This window comes from Clarias gariepinus, chromosome 14 (assembly GCF_024256425.1).
Source record: "Clarias gariepinus isolate MV-2021 ecotype Netherlands chromosome 14, CGAR_prim_01v2, whole genome shotgun sequence".
Classification (NCBI taxonomy): Eukaryota; Metazoa; Chordata; class Actinopteri; order Siluriformes; family Clariidae; genus Clarias; species Clarias gariepinus.
The window spans coordinates 14,738,335-14,755,256 of record NC_071113.1 but is presented as its reverse complement, the minus strand read 5'-3'; the positions used below and the strand labels follow the sequence as shown (position 1 = coordinate 14,755,256).

General features: G+C 35.1%; 2 protein-coding genes across 2 annotated transcripts; both read right to left on the bottom strand.

Moving 5' to 3' along the window:
- Positions 1-357: 357 nt before the first annotated feature.
- On the bottom strand, positions 358-6,846 carry calcoco2 (calcium binding and coiled-coil domain 2). The gene is made up of 14 exons (XM_053512087.1): positions 6,788-6,846; positions 4,992-5,202; positions 3,709-3,805; positions 3,287-3,435; positions 2,918-3,043; positions 2,706-2,840; positions 2,500-2,615; positions 2,317-2,386; positions 2,064-2,219; positions 1,770-1,940; positions 1,558-1,653; positions 1,274-1,448; positions 1,145-1,170; positions 358-1,023 (listed from the first exon to the last, which is right to left on the bottom strand). Exons 2-14 carry the CDS (start codon positions 5,166-5,168, stop codon positions 862-864), a joined length of 1,656 nt encoding a protein of 551 aa, XP_053368062.1. The 5' UTR covers positions 5,169-5,202; positions 6,788-6,846; the 3' UTR covers positions 358-861.
- Positions 6,847-6,962: 116 nt separating this feature from the next.
- stx4 (syntaxin 4) lies at positions 6,963-15,600 on the bottom strand. Its single transcript, XM_053512101.1, has 11 exons — positions 15,463-15,600; positions 13,911-14,015; positions 13,386-13,485; positions 13,172-13,246; positions 13,010-13,080; positions 12,806-12,914; positions 11,920-11,993; positions 11,215-11,352; positions 10,909-11,019; positions 10,724-10,809; positions 6,963-7,740 (listed from the first exon to the last, which is right to left on the bottom strand). The coding sequence occupies exons 1-10, from the start codon at positions 15,490-15,492 to the stop codon at positions 10,729-10,731; spliced, it is 894 nt and encodes a 297-aa protein (XP_053368076.1). The 5' UTR covers positions 15,493-15,600; the 3' UTR covers positions 6,963-7,740; positions 10,724-10,728.
- Positions 15,601-16,922: the final 1,322 nt, after the last annotated feature.

Here is a 16,922-nt window from a genome sequence, read left to right as displayed (position 1 = left end):
CTTTTGTAGTCTTGGAGCATGGACATTTAGTATAAATAGTGAGATCCAGTTACCCTGCAGCTAAGGCACATCTTTTATAACTCATAATAGCACTGGAGATAAGATGTCTAAAGTCTAAGCGTGAATAACTAAAATAAAAGCTGCGAGAGCACTTTATTTAATTACATTATGTGACCTGCCACAATTATCTAAATACATTTAAATAATTACCAAAATTACTGACTTGAATTGCAGACTTTAAATATGTTAGACTTTTTTGCAAGAAACCTTTATAGATTTTACAAACCGATGATTAATTGACTAAATTAGTAAATGTTTTTTGAAACAACAACTTCAATAATTTGTATTTGTCTTGGGTGTGTTTGAAAAGATAAACCTTTATTATTCCCAAAAGTCTAAAGTCACAGATTTGAGCATAAATATTACAGCTGAAATCTAGAACATTTAAAGGTCCTGTTTAGAACCCTCCAACATCATTTTCCTATCAGATAAGGTTTAAAGTAGAATCATCAACCAGGGATGTAGGAATTCTAGGTCCTATAGAAACAATATTGTTCTGGCTCTGATACCTAAGAAATGTATGTTTACGGTTGAAGTTCTGTAAATCGCTAGATTTCCCACATAACTAGAAACTGAATACAGTATAAACAAATTGAGTAAGATCTCCAGGGCAGTGTGGTTATACAACTAGCAAAATCCCTTTTTTAATTTTATGTTTTATTATTTCTTATACAACTTTGAAAGACAGAAGATAAATAATACAATAATATTTTCAAGTGATCACTAGGAATACAGTATTAAATCCTTTAAGGTACAAGGTCTGGGTTATTCATATAAGAGAAAACAGGTGCTAAAGTATGTCTATTCCTCATGGCTATAGACGTGGTTTTCAAACTCCTGCTGTCCACAATCATCACAGATGAGTGTGCAGAAAGGGCACACCTTGTGGGACTGCTCATGGATCACCAGCTCATCTTCAGTGATATCGGGGAAGATCACTTGGCAATAACGACACACCTTTGCCTATTAATAAAGCAGAGTTAAGAGAAATACTCCTTTGTACCAAACCAACCTAATTTAATGGTTTGCTCAGAAATAACCTAAAAGAATGTACAATGTATGCACTTGGGGAAAAATACACTACCTTGTTTTCTGCATTAGCGTGATTTCCTAAAAACAAGAAAAAGTATAAATTTACTCCTAAACTAACTGATGCAAAAATATATTGTCTGCATTCTAAAAACTTTTTCATTTTTTCATTTTAAAAACTAACCAAAGGATCCAGAAATTTCCTCATAGTAATGTGGGACTGGCTGCTGCTGGGTGTCGACAGGAGATGCAGGCACTGGACTGAGAGGGGTTTGTTGATGCTGAGTGCCGCTCACATTTGCTCCTGATGAGATGTCATATATTAACGTCTTTAACCTTTCTGTTTCACGTTTGAGTTCCTAGCAAACAAAGATTAAAAAAATAAAAACTGTTTATACAGCCTCAGACTGTGCACGTAACTACAGACAGCGCTGGTAGTTATTTTCATGTAACCCAACAGGAAGTCACCTTGTTTTCTTCAGACAGCTTTTCATTTTCTAATCGCACAACCTCTGTGATGTTTTCTTGTTCACTGATTCTCCTACGAGCTTCAACCAATTCCGTCTAAAATAAAAATACATTATGTCCAAAATATACTTGAGATTCCCGAGAACACCAAAGATGTATTTTAAAACCTTTTGATTAAACAACATTAATATTAAATAAATATTAATCAACACCTCTTTCTGACTTTCCTCAGTCACAGTCCTTTTCTCAAGCTGCTTCTGAAGTTCTTTTAACTCTAGCTCAGCTTTCTCTGCACGTTTGTTAGCCTCCTTGCTGTTCAGGATCTCTTTACGCAGTGAGCCTCTGGCTTCTGTAAGTTCATTGGTCAGGGTCAGCATCTGCATCTACAGTACATAAAGGAGAATTTCACAGATTCATTACAAGCATTTATTTAAACAAACTAATCAACACACACAATTTTTAAAAACATAAATTTACGTTTAAAAACGTATTGATATTTTCAATACCTTTGTATCACCTTTGTCCCCCATAGGAGGTCCTTGCTTGGAAAAAGTCGCATGTAAGGACTTGTTCTCTTCCTGCACTCTTTCCAGGTCCTGCGTCTTTCGCTCTTTTTCAGCATACAACCTTTCCTTCTCTTTCTGAATACTTTGCATATCAACCTAAAGCAGGAGAGGAAACAAACATTACAGGAAACAGTGCTATTTTATGTGTTTTCTGTACGAAAACCTCTGTTGTATAAACGAAGTTTGTTCACACCTGTTGAAGCTGGAATTGATCTTGTAATCTGGTATAGTCTTGTTCTAGCTTTTTTGCTTTGAGCCTCAGCCTGGATGGATATGGAACAAAAATACTTTCTATTTAAACATTCCAAAATTTGTTTCATTGTGTATAGTCTTTATATTATTCTGTATGGGGTGTGATGCTATGGTAAAGCCTCACTCTGAAATCTCTGTATCCTTCTCCTGGACTTGTTGTTCAAGCTGAACTTTATCCTGCTTCAGCAAGTTAATCTTCAGCAATGCTTTCTCATACTTCTCATGGTTAGGGGTCAGTGACTGCAGAAGAAGATGGTATGCTCTTAAAAAAATGTCTTATTATAAAATAGACATTTAAAATTACTTTTTCTTTTTTGTATTCGCTGGCACCTCTTCTGATTTGGATTCTGCCATAGCATCAGAGGAAAAAGACTGCTCACTGATAACCTGCTTGGCACTTTCAGGCTGCTCTTTAAGCGGAAATGTGTCATCTGTGCTATTGGACTTCAGCATATCAATGTATATCTAGAGGAAAAAAAAACCTTTAGTGATGGCTTTGCAACAGTTGCAACATACATTTGTACAAACAGCATAGAACTGACCCTGAGACGGCAGATCTCTTGAAGTCTTTCATCCAACTCATTTTTTAAAATAGTTTTTCCTTCTTTTAATTGTTCGATCTCAGTCAGTAAGGCCTCTTTTTCATTCTCCATCTGCTGCACTTGCTCCTGTATGCACAATCACACGCTATTCTTAATGACTGCCAAGTGTTTTGGTTTCACACCTCAGTAAGAGAATGAACTTTAACTGAAAAAGGAATACAGTAAGACCAGCAAATTGTGCAGCGCAACTTCTCAGTAACAGTGTTGAAATGGAAAAATGGTAAAAGTTAGATATCGAAATATGCCCATGTTTAATAATACATTACAGGGAATATGAGTCAGATATGAAGGAAGGTGTTACATATGTACCGGTGTTGAGATCACTAAAAGGCTACAGTCCACGCTTGTTTCTGCTGGGTTTTGGAAGCGGAATGGTGTGCTCGCTCCTCGCACCTTTCCACTGCTTTCCACGTAACAGAACTGATAAAACTCCCCATCATCTTTAGGGAGATAGGGTTCTAAAACCAAACGTAATAATGAACACAAAAGTGTAAGATGTTGTAAGTGATCTAAATACGACCCACCAAACCTAATCTTTAAAACGGTATGTAATTACACAAATATTTAGTTGTGCCCTACCATGGCAATGGCTCTATATCATTAAATGCATAAAGTAAGCATAAAAATGGCTTAAACTTTACAAAGCCTGAGTTTAGCTCCCTAAATATGTAAAAGTGATTGTGTGTACCTTATCTCAGATAAATCTCAACATTAAACTGTTGGCCACTTACCCTTAAAGACAACTTGCTGATCAACAGGATCAAGTCCTTTATATTCCGAAGAAGTGTATTCATAAGAATAATATTTTTGTGTTGATTCCCAGCCAACCTAGACACAAATAGGATGGACAATATTTATATTAGTCAGTATGTGGACTAACAGCATTGAAATCCTTTAAGCTGTGTGTACCTTGTTATCACACCTTAAGTCAGCATTATTAAAATGTAATAATTGTGCACTTACTTCTAAGAATACAAGCATGCTTTCTACACCATATGTTGTTATTTAGACCTTAAAATGCTCGTTACAAATCCTGAAGGTCTTCTTTTACCTAGCCAGTGGTTAACCACATTTCATTTACATTTCAATTTACAGCATCCAATCGAATTTATCAGGCCAACTCGACATGTGCTGTGATGTTCTCCTGCTATACAATGCTATAAATATCCATGTGCTCTTCTCATGCAATGTTAGATTAGCATTAATTCCAGCTGCTATGAAGGAAGTCAAATTCTAACTAATGCTAAATGTTGGTTATTTACATGAAATTCTGCTAATTTCATTAGCCAATGGGGATGTATTATTCATGCATATGTCCAGCAAACTAACCATCAAAACAAAATTTTTTACCTAAAATGCCATAGTTGCCTCGAACACTTTTAAATATGCAGCAAATGGTAGTTTTACATGAAAATACAGCACCAGTCAAAAGTTTGAATATAAGTTTGGATTTATGTTCTATTTTCTACATTCTAGAACAACACTGGATTTTGTTCAAAACTATGAAATAACACATATGGTATTAGGTAATTATTGAATAACAACAACAGTTAGTTGTTATTTTAAGACACAAAGTTCAGCTGCATAGTCAAATGCATTTGCAAAAATCACCATGATGAAACTGGCTCTCATGAAGTTCATTTAGAGTTACCAGCCTCAAAAAAAACACTAATTAACAGCACCTCAGATTAAAGCCGTTGTGAAGGCTTTACAAAGCATAAGTAGCAGACATTATACGATGTAAAAAGAAATAACCATTAGAAGAATTATCCAAAATTTTGACTGGTGGTTTATGACATTACTGATTTGAGTTTAAGTAGGTTTTGACTTGATGCTTCCAATTTTTATTAAGTAAGTGCACACATTATCTACTGTATATATTTACTTAAGTAAATTATTTTCTGTTCTTTTTGCACCCTTTCCTAAAAGTAAAGATTGGGCTACTAGATATATAGAAAACATAAACAAATCTTCCTTTCAATAAAGCATCAAGACAATACTACATTGCATCCACCTTGTATATGCCTATCCAGTCTTTATTGTTGGGTGTCAGACCTCCTGTCAGCTTGTAGGAGCAGATCACATCAGAATGAAGTGGATAGGCATGTGGAACATCAATAAACACCACCTGAGAATACACAGATAACTCCATGTCCACCAGCACCGCATCCTCCTCTGTGCTGTTGCTCATTTTCAGTTTTGAGTTAGAGACAAATCTGTAAGACCTGTCATGAGGCATACATTACATCTGTTTAACATATATAAGTCATTCTATAATTGAGGGTATATTTCACATAGTACAAATAATGGTTCAAGTCCTGTGACATAGGTGTAACATATCTGCTAGTTGAAAAGCTTTAAAGTTATTTTTCAAGTTAAAGGATGGTTTCATGACTCAATTTGTCGAGCATGTTACTCACAGACCATCATACTGTACCTCAAAAAAGATAAGTGACCAGACTTATTATATACAGTACTGGTACTGGTACCCTGTACTGTATATAATAAGTCTGGTCACTTATCTTTTTTGAGGTACAGTATGATGGTCTGTGAGTAACATAGTTTTGATCATTGCATAATCAGGACACTTTCACAAGTTGCAATACACTGCTTGCGGACCCCACACCAGACATTTAAAATGTATGCCACAGAAAAGAATGACATCTGAAATGACATTTGATGCTGGTCACTTGGCATTGGGACAAATCATCTTTGAGTTCTTTTAGTAACTTATTTGACTTAGTTGTAAACATTAATACATTGATATATTGAAATTATTTAAATGAGAATTTATTTAAATAAAAAATAATAATTTTTCAAATAAGTAAAAAAAATGTTAACTCTAATGATTTTTATTCATTATTTTAAAACAAAGAAAGCCTCAACTGCAAAAGCAATTGACCATTTTGTTTGTGTGAAATTGTAACATGCTCTTCCTCAATAGGTAGGTGTGTATTATACACCAATCAGCACATTAACATTGGTTATCAATTATATATCATTAAACTGGTAACAGGATCATGCGCACCAATGATCATCTATGCCTGTGAGGACCAAACAAATATTAGACTACAGAAAAGCCAATGCAGCTGAAAGAAGTCAATGCTGATCACTATAGAAAGGAAACAGAGAACTCAGTGCATTACATTCTGCAACAAAGAATTGGTTTACAAGGTGGTTGAGCCGGTCTCCAAGTTCCCCAAATCAATTTGAACAGGCACCCATGGAATGTGCCGGAAGGACAGTGCTAGAACACACAGTTTGAGATACTTTGTGTGTGTGTGTGTGTGTGTATATATATATATATATATATATATATATAGAGAGAGAGAGAGAGAGAGAGAGAAAGAAGGTAAACAGAGTAGGTGGGACACCTCTTTACATCTTTGTCACACAGTTTTTCGGTCACTTCACCTTCACAAGACACCTTTATGAAATGTTCTACGTTATAATGTTCAGATACAAGTGTAGAGGAAAAAGCCAGACAAGTCTAAAACGAAAGGATACAGCCAGAAAAGTTTCACTTTCACTTATTCACGGAAAGTCGTGACAAATCAAATTTCTTACTTTGCAAAACATCTGTATTTACAACTTTACTAATTATTTATCGTCTTATATAATGGACGATTAAAAAACTAACTCAATGATTCTGTTTCAGTTTTAGAAAATATAAATACGACTTAGCCTGTAATCAGTGTAAATAAGTCACATCTCTTAAAAAAAACATTTACTACGATTATTAGTAAATAATTACTTTTATGATTTTGTTGACAGTCAGAAAAGTAAACTTCCAAAAATAACCTGTGTTACCTGATCTGTGTGGCGACGCCGCACTTCTCTTCCTGATTGCTCGGCGTGTGGAAGTGTGTGTGTTTATGCTGAGGCTGCTATGCATGATGGGAAATTGAGTTCTATTAGATCACGTCACTCACATTTTATTATTGGGGGTTTCTTTATTTAAGTTAATTAAACACTTAGTCAAAAAACAGTTTAGTATAAGATACATTTTTATTTTAAAATATTTCTGTATTAAAATTACAGATAGTTCAGTATAAAATGACAAATCATGCACCAAAATACTGCAGTACTCTGTCTGATATGACCTGTCACTAAATTCATACAGATTAATTAGGGTAAAGCACCAAGGCAAAGGCACAAAAAAAAATTACTGACTGTACATAGCAAAAACTTCAAAAGCAGCTCTACATGATCTATTTGGGACAAGGCCCAAATAAATAACTTGTGGCGCATTTTTAGTGTGTTACGATTAGTCAATAAACAGTTTCTACAGCTGAGCTTCCTTTGTAGGCTGCAGCTCATACTACAGATCAACATGTAGAGATGTGATTAGGTAACGAGGACATGACGACATGATAGTAAATTATAATTTTACAAGCAGAAACTATAAAATAAATTTGACATAGCATCAAAAATACACACAATACTAACAAATAATATTTTCAACAGAAAGATAAAAACAAAGCTCAAGTATCTTACAGCGATTCTGAGGTTCTTCTGTATGCTTATATATTAAAATCTGTTTTATCATTTGGGGTTTCCTGAGAATAGTTATTTCTATGTCAGTGTTATTTAAAAAATATTTTTTAATATTTATGTGATCCTTATACACATGTTGCAGCACAGATTCAAAACCAAATGTTCATCTGGGTCAAAAGGCCGTTAATCATTAAATTGGAAGGGCATTAGTGAAAAACAGGGCTTGTTTAAAATGCGAAGCAGAGGAGACCAGCAGAAAGAGGACACTGGGGAAGAGGAAAATAAAACAAATTATTAGCAACAACCAAATAAAAATGTAAGGAATTGGTTTTACAATATTTCACCGTACAAGCAACTTGACAGACTTTTTCAGAGCTGCTTAAGTTTGCCAAAACATGTTTTGTAACAGTGGTCTTTCATCTCTTTAGCTTTTGGTGGCTTAAAATTTTATTAAGATAGAATGTATTCCCTTTAATATTTTGCCTGTATATAAATTCCAAGTATGTGAGCCCCTGGCCATCACACGCATTTGTGCTCACTAAATCCCATTCCAAACCCATGTTCATTAACATGGAGCTGGTCCATATCCTTGCTGTTATAACATAATTAGTTTCCCAGGAAGGTTTTCCAACCTTTGGGATTTCTGGAACAGCTGGAAGAGTTTGGGCAAGAGTGATGGTCAGGGGTCCACAAACATATTATACAAAGTATGTTATTCACACAAAATTTAAAAAGAAAAGTTAAGACTTCTCCAATTTCGGTTTAGAACACCAAAATGCTATAAAAATTTATTATTTTGAGATTTTTTGAGAAAGATTACCTCATTTCACCTTGTTGTAAAGCAAGATATGTGTGGGTCCAGGTATAAAAGTTCATAAAATGCCTTGCAAAAGTATTCATATCACTTGAACTTTTCTACATTGTGTCAGGTTACAATCAGAACTGTAAATTTATTTTATTGGGGTTTATGTGATAGACCACCACAACATGATACATGATTGTGAAGTGGAAGGCAAATGATAAATGTTTTTTCAAGATAAAGCCCCTCTGGGTCACCTTTGTAGAACCACCGTTCAATGCAATTACAGCTACAAGTCTTTTTGAGGTATGTCTAGTGAATTTTCTGCCCATTCATTTTTGCAAAATAACTCAAGCTTGAGTCAAGATTGGATGGAGAGTGTCTGTTAACAGCACTTTCCAAGTCTTGCTACTTGATTCTCTGTTGAATTTAGGTCTGGACTTTGACTGGGGTATTCTAACACATGAATATGCTTTCATGTAAACAATTTCATTGTATGTTTAGGGTCATTGTCTTGCCCGAAGGTGAACCTCCACCTCACTCTCAAGTTTTGCAGAATCTAACAGATTTTTTTCTAAGATTGCCCTGTATTTGGCTCCATGCATCTTCCCATCAATTTTGATCAGCTTCCCTGTCCCTGCTGAAGAAAAGCATCTCCACAACATGATGCTGCCACCACCATGCACAGTGTTAGTTTTCTGCCACACCTTTAGGCCAACAAGTTAAATTTTAGACTCAGACCAGAATATCAGCAGTCCTCCACATGTTTGCTTTGTCTCCCTTATGGCTTGTCACAAAAGGGACTTCTTATGGAACTGTTCTTCTTGCCACTCTACCATAAAGGCCAAATTAGCTGAATGCACGATATATTCTCCCACAGAATTAACATGGGTCTCTTGGCTGTTTCTCTGATTAATGGCCTTCTTGCCCAGCTTGTTGGTTTAGGTGGACAGTCTTGGTAAGTTTACAGTTTACATACTCTTTCCATTTTCAAGTGATGGATTTACAGTGCTCCGTGAGATGTTCAAAGCTTGGGATATTTTTAAATAACTTAATCCCGCTTTAAACTTCTCCACAACCTGACCTATCTGATGTGTTCTTTGAACTTCATGATGCTGTTCATTCACTAATGTTCTCTTACAGAACAGCTGTATGTAATGGAGATTAAATTACATACAGGTGGACTATTTAATAATTTGGTGACTTCTGAAGGCAATTAGTTTCACTGGATTTTAGTTTGGGGGTATCAGAGTAAAGGGGGCTAAATACAAATGCACACACTTTTCAACTTTACAATTATGTGCAACTTTTTGGTCTACCACATAAAATACCAATAAAATAAAATACAAGCATAATTCGTTCCGGCAGTGGGCTCGTATTCCAAAACACCCGTAAAACAAATTTAATTTTCCCATAAGAAATAATGGAAATTTAAATTATTTATTCAACAGCCTCAAAAAAATAAATACATAAAAATTATTATCACAAAATATAAAGTGAAAATAAAACAAATTAACCTGCACTTTAACTTTAAATAAAAAGAAAAAATAAATACTGGCAGATAAGTGTTTCCGTTTGTGCGCACATGCGCTGTGTACGTGTGTAAACCTAAAGTAAGCTCCCCTCTCCCCCTTCTCGTCTTACACAGTTACCCTTCCTCCACTCTTTTCACACATGCATGCGCACACAATGGAAACACTGTTTTATAGCAAAAGTAAACAAGAAATCTCTCTAATGACACCTGATTGAGAGACACACTAACGGAATCACTGCTGTAAAGTAAAAATAAAACAAATTAACCTGCACTTTAACTTTGAAAAAATTCGTAACAGAGCAGTATTTTTCTGTAGACCATAGAGAAGGAGTGTGTGTGTGTGAAGGCGAAAGTAGGAGAGGTCTGTCTGTCTGTGGCACAGTGTCCAATGACGCGCGCGGACACAGGCAAAGAGCAGGCTAAGCCTTGAGCGGAGAGAGAAAATTGATTTTTAACCTCTTTAATGTGACTTGCTTTTGCTTTACACGTGCCGACACAAAATAAAATATGTTTTCCGCACACACACGTGGTCACAGTGTTATACTAAACAGTACACGCATGCATGGATGTTGATTATACCAGTCAGAGACGTGCACTAAAACCCAGCAGGGTAGACGATTACCCACAATTCCGCAGCGCAAGAGGGAGAAAAACTGTTGGCTCAGTTGTGATCACGTGATGTTCGGCGTCAAAACAAGAAGCGTGATACATGATACCCAGTACTCGTAAACCAAGACTTGTTCGTTTTCCAAATCAAACGATTATTAAAAATCTTTGCTCGTCTTGTAGAACACTCGCAAACCGCATTACTCGCAATCCGAGGTTTCACTGTATATAAACTACTATATGTATTTTTGAGAGAATGGGAATTAAAGTTTAATACATGATGCCTTGTTATATTTGATGAAATACAAACCTGCTTTAAGTGCCGAGGGTTGCAGCCAGGGCAATGACTATTATTAAAACTAAAATTGCAATGCACAATGCAATCCAGAGTTTTTTCTGGGGAGAAAAAGAAACAAACAAACAAATGAATCAGATCACAGAATTAGAGATCATTTTAAATGCACTTTGATGTCAATGTTGGTTTATACTACTAACCTTTCTGGCTTTTTTTTGAGAGACAACAGCTGCCTCTGTGTCTTTAACAGCCTTCTCTACATAGTTGGTGGAGTTAATTATGTTGTTCTCTATACGATTAACCATTTCCCCCTAAAAGTATTACATTTCATTAACAGAATACCAAACACTCATCTTATCAATAGAGATATCTTTGATATTTGATATTTGAAGAAGTACCAAACTATTATATACTCTCATCAATGAATCCATTGGACTTCAATCAAACTTGAATGGCACCGTACAGTATATTTACACATAATTCATTTTGCTATTTTCTAAACTCACCTGTGCCTCCACTTCCATGGCAAGATACTGAAACATTTCATGAAGGTCTCTGATGCTTTTCTCCAGTTTAAGAATCTCGTCATGTCGTGACTCAATTTCATTAAGTGCCTGCCTGGTGGCTTGGGCATCTGTTAAGATCTGTGTAAAAAGATAAAACACAGATTAAAGCATAGTGATACATGGCCAAGTCTTCCACTACAACATGACCAATTATGGATTATGTCAACTTTGTGGTTGGAGGATGATGGACATAATGGATCATGCTTTTTTTAGACATGCGACACATGAAAACAGAAAAACAACAAAATCTACATTCACTAATGTCATGGTTGCCTATGAAGATAATAATTACATCTACTGTATCTAGTGAATTCAATTCTATGAGAAGCTTCAAAAGCAGAAGTTATTTTTATTGTGCAAACTATCTTACCAAATCCACTTTGACTCCTCAGAAAGCAAGAAAAAGTACTTGAATAGAAACACGCAATATAAAACATAATATAGTACAACTGTAAAGTTTTGATTACATACATGATTTTCCTGATGCCCCTACCATTTAACCTTTACAGTACAGTTCATACACACTAAGCAAGATATAAACCTATTCAGTTATTACAGCAACTCTAATGTAGGAGTCTAATGACAATACAATACTCGAATGTATAATTTTAGTTCATTTAAAATGAAAATGCTAATGTAACTCACATTTTGTGTGAACACATCTGTCTGTCCACTTTCGAGCATTGACTCCAGCTGCTCATCAGTCACATTATTGCCGGCTATAATGGAAAGAGGAAGCACATCAAACTCCAGGTTGGTATTTAACTGATACTGTAATTCATCAAGATGTTTTGTTTTCTATAATAATCAATCAAATTTAATTACATATTATAACACTCAAATCAAGCTGTCATTTGGTTTGTGATATTTTACTTCCTGGTAGATCATCCCCTTAAACTTATGCTTTATAAAGAGCCATTTCTTACCAAGCTACAGTAAACAGAACTTCATTAATAAAAAAAAATATATAATACATATTAAACTATAACATAAATAAAACTATGATATAAAATAAAAACAAAAAGAGGACAAGAAGTTAAAAAAAACAAAAAAAAAAAAACAGTCCCAACAATGACAACTCCCTTAAGTTTCATTACCCATCCACCCGGTCACAACGTCATAAACCAACTCAGAGAAACCAGTGACCTCAAAGTTCATTATTTTGGAAACTATTCCATGCATAAGAAGTTGCATACTCAAAGGAGTTTAAAGAAAATTAAGTTTCCTCAAATTCCAGACTTCAGCTAAACTCAGGGCTAATTATTTACTTACTGCCACCAAGATATGTGATGGAAAAACAAATACAAGTTCTTCAAGCCAAGAAGATCTCTCAGCCACTTACATGGATCAAAATAAAGACTTGTGTGGAAAACACATCAGGAAATATAAGTCTCTCTATTCCTACATCAATGCTTTAAAAAAAAAAAAACTTTCTGATTCTCTGACTCCATCACAAAGACAGCGTGAGGCATTAGAACATGTTCAAATGTAAAAGTCTTACTGAAAACTAAAAAAGAAAAAAGAAACTCACTGATTTTGAGTTGCCTTTGTATCCTCTCCACATTTCTATCTCTGTACTGGGCCTGAATTGTGTTGCAGTAACTCATTGCCTCAATAAAGTCTCGAGACAAAACAGCATGCTGTAAACAAAAATTTTTCAAAGGCAATTCAATAAGAGCAGTGAAAAAGGTTTTAGTGAGAAAATTCATCACAACATATTCATTAGATAATTTACCTGTGTTTTTTGCATTCTTGTGTTTATTGGAATATATTTCCCATCCTCATTTATTTTCTTGGGTTCAATACCTAAAACAATTAATCAAACAATTACATTGTTTATTTGGAATTTATACCTGCAGAATGTCCTATATGATCAGATTTTATAAATTTTTCTTACTTTTTAGATTTTTCTGGATTTGGGTAGCCAATACTTTAATCTCATCCCTTATAGTCTGAAGTTCCTTTTTCATACCTGAAAAAAACATTTAATAATATTAATCAAATATGATGCAAAGGAATGCATTTGAACATGTCAGGTAAAGTTTAAAAGAAAAATAAATATACAAAAACACCCAAATATTTTACTATTTATATATCACTAAGCTACTAACTTTCCTCTGGAAGCGCTACCCCTAAAACAGTTTTTTGTTTGTTTTCCAGTTCAGATACTTTCTTCTTAAGAGTTTCAAGCCCCTCTCGAATATCACAGACCTAAAAAAAAAAAATTAAAATCAGAGTATTATTTAATAATATATATATATATTAGTAAAATATTTTTGTACACTAACAGCACTTTGTTCTGACATGCTTGACTACATTTGAATGAACAGATAAATGTGGGGGGGGGTTGCGTAAGGAAGGGCATCCGGTTGGGAGACCGCCGAAAGACCAACAACAACTTAACAGTAAATGTATAAAATTAAACTAAATTAATAATACATTCTAAATTGAATATTTTTTTTAATACAATTTAATTTATGTGGTGTATAAATAAACTGAATCCTTTTATTATCACTTCTGCTAGAAAAAATAAGGTAGGGGAGCTACACAGCAGTACAAGACCATGAACGAGATTGTTTTGAAATTTTAAGCTGTTTTTAAAAAAATAAATAAATAAAAGAGAGAGATAGGTTTACCTTTCGAAAGAAAGCATCATTCTCTCCTTCCTTTATGGAGGTCCCTGTGCCTGGTTTGATCATGAGTGCCATGCCTTCTTCATCTTCATCTGAGGTATCTGCAGGCTTGAGTGGACAGAAAAAATAAGGTTTAACTACACTGCCAGGTCAAAGAAAAGAAAGCTGCACACTTCAAGATGTCATTGACCTCCTTTAGCTTTTATTATAGCACACAATGTAGTGGCAAGCTCATGTGTAAAATGTTTTCTCATGCTCCCAAAATCACTTTTTCACAGAATATGTCTGTAACATCAGGGAACTAAAAAGCCAATTGATGTGATAACCTGGCCATTCAGTACATCAGCTGCCTTATTTTTCCCCCCACAACGTTGCATAGCCTAGACCTGACCAACTGAAGCAAGTCCAGATCATTACATTTCCTCCAGAGAATTGTGCAGTGCACTATGCATGACGGGTGCATCGCATTGGAATAGTCAATCAGGACTCATCAGACCGCATCACCTTTTCTATTGTTCCCAAGTACAACCTTTATGCTCCCTAGCAAATGTAAGTGGTTTTTTTTTCTTTTTTTCCTCCTGATAAGTCTCACTAACAAGTGATTTTCTTATGGCCACACAACTGTTTAGTTTCAATCCTGTGAGTCAAATTGTGCATATGTAAATACTTTTACTTTCACTGTTAAACATTGCTCCGATTTCTACAATCATTTTTTTTTTTATCAGCATCTTTACTAAGCCTTTAAGTGATCTCCATTCATGATTGTATTTACTGACCACATTTGGTCAACGAGGCTAAAAGTTCAGTAACAATTCTTACAAGTTTTAATACTATGATGGACATATCTTAACACAACTGTAATAATTTCAAGTCTCATTGACTCGTTTTCGGTTCACAGTGAGAACGGCAAGGAAGGGAAGTTACAACAACACAGAGACTTTAAATCTACCAGAAGTGTTTATGGCATATAAACAAGAATAAGTATAAGAAATAACAATGAATAAAAAACAGTTTCTGATAATTATCATTATAATGAGGCTGAATACCAGTTACTGTACATGTCAAGTTAGTAAGAATGTTGTGCTGAAATTCTGTGTTGAGGTCTGAAAGAAATTTCTCTCAGTAAATGACAGCCCGTTTAATAACTTGGGCAAAATTAACTCCGGGGTAAAAAAAATCACTTTATTTATTTTGACTGTAAGCTAGTACGCAGCTCTGCTTGATGTGCTAACAGATGTAGCATGAGCTAAATAAGGCAGGCAGCTAGCGGTCATCTATACCGAGCCTCTATTTTCACTCTTTAACTTACTCTGCAAGACACGCTCAATTACACAGAAGCATTTAACTATATATATATATATTTTTTATTTATTTAACTAGATAAATGCTTTTCGGGAATAAGACTACTGCATTATATTTGTTTTAACTGTATAATAACTGACCACAGGCATTCTAAGCTAAGCTACTACGTTTACTGAGTAGCGTCTCTGTCGCTTGCTAACTAATTAGATTTTTTTTTGTGTGTGAAAAGAATTGCGTCCATTAATTCACTTACATTCCCCAGTTCTTTGGTTCGGTCGCGCATTTTTGCTCTGTTTACAAACTCCTTCTTAAGTCCGAGTTACTTCATCTAAGTTACCAAACTCTGACAGTAACGAGAAAGAAAAAAGGGAGTTTCCATTCAAAGTCGTTCCGAGCATGGAGGTATAATAACAGGAACCGACATGACGTCATTTTGCTGAAGGCGTTTCGTTTATAGGCGGCCATATTGGTTCACTCAAAACATTTTATTTTGTTTAAAATGTGCTCAAGGAAATGGTTAAGGGGAATAAATATCGGGTGTTTTTATCTATTTATCTATCAGTATATGTATCTATCGTAATAGTAAGGTAAATAATCTTATATCATATCTTTACGTCACTGCTAAATTTGTAGGGCAATGCTTTGTTTTAAGTTATCTAACATGGCGCCAGGCTTTGCTCCTGAATTCAGTCACCAACAGGCACAAATGACCTGATATCGTCTCCTGCCATAACACCTCGATGTTTCCGAGTCTCTCTTCTTCTTTTGTGGGAGTCATGCTGGACCACGTATATATATACTTATTAAATATATAATATAATACATATTAAATAAACACCCACTGTCCTGCTTATCTCTAAAGCTGCACATTCATGCAATTATCCATCCAATCTGTCATGGTGTAGAAGGGAAATGCATAAAATGATCCAAATACAATTCAAGAGCTAACGTTCACCTCAGACATTTATGATGTTGATGGGTGAGATCAGAGTGGAACGACTCAGATCTGGTTCGATTTCGCCTCAGAGCTGTGTGCTTGGTGGGCTTCCTCCGGGTGCAGGGGTTTCCTCCCACAGTCCAAAGACATGCGGAGGCTTATTGGCATTCTCAGATTGCCTGTAGTGTGTGAATGAGTGTACAATATATGTGTGTGTAACCTGTGATGAATTGGCATCCCGTCCAGGTCGTACCCTGCTAATTATCCCGGAATAGAGTACAGGCCCCCCGCGACCCTGTATACAGGACAAAGCATTACAGACGAGGAATGAGTGAGTTAACCTGCCCCCTTGATAGCCTTAGATTTCTGTTTTTGGCTGACAGGAATGAAACCCCATATTATATTCTGCTGTTGTAGCCCAACCACCTTAAGGTTTGATGTGCAGATGCTTTTATGCTTAGCAAGTTTGTAAAAAGTGGTTATTTAAATTGCTGTAGCTTTAATATAACTGCATGAGATAATATAACATGCAATGAAAAGGTCTACTTCTACAAGTTGAGAAAATAAGAAATACAAAATCATCACTGAAAATAAATAAAATGTATCCCCATAAATAGTTTTAATTAGTACAACACACTTCTTTATCATTTAAACAAACTCATCAAGAAGGCTAGCTCAATACTGGGCACTCCCCTGGAATGTCTTTATCTCTTTAACTAAACTTAACTAAATTTTTACCTCATTAATGCACATTAATGCAAGTGTAAACTTAATTG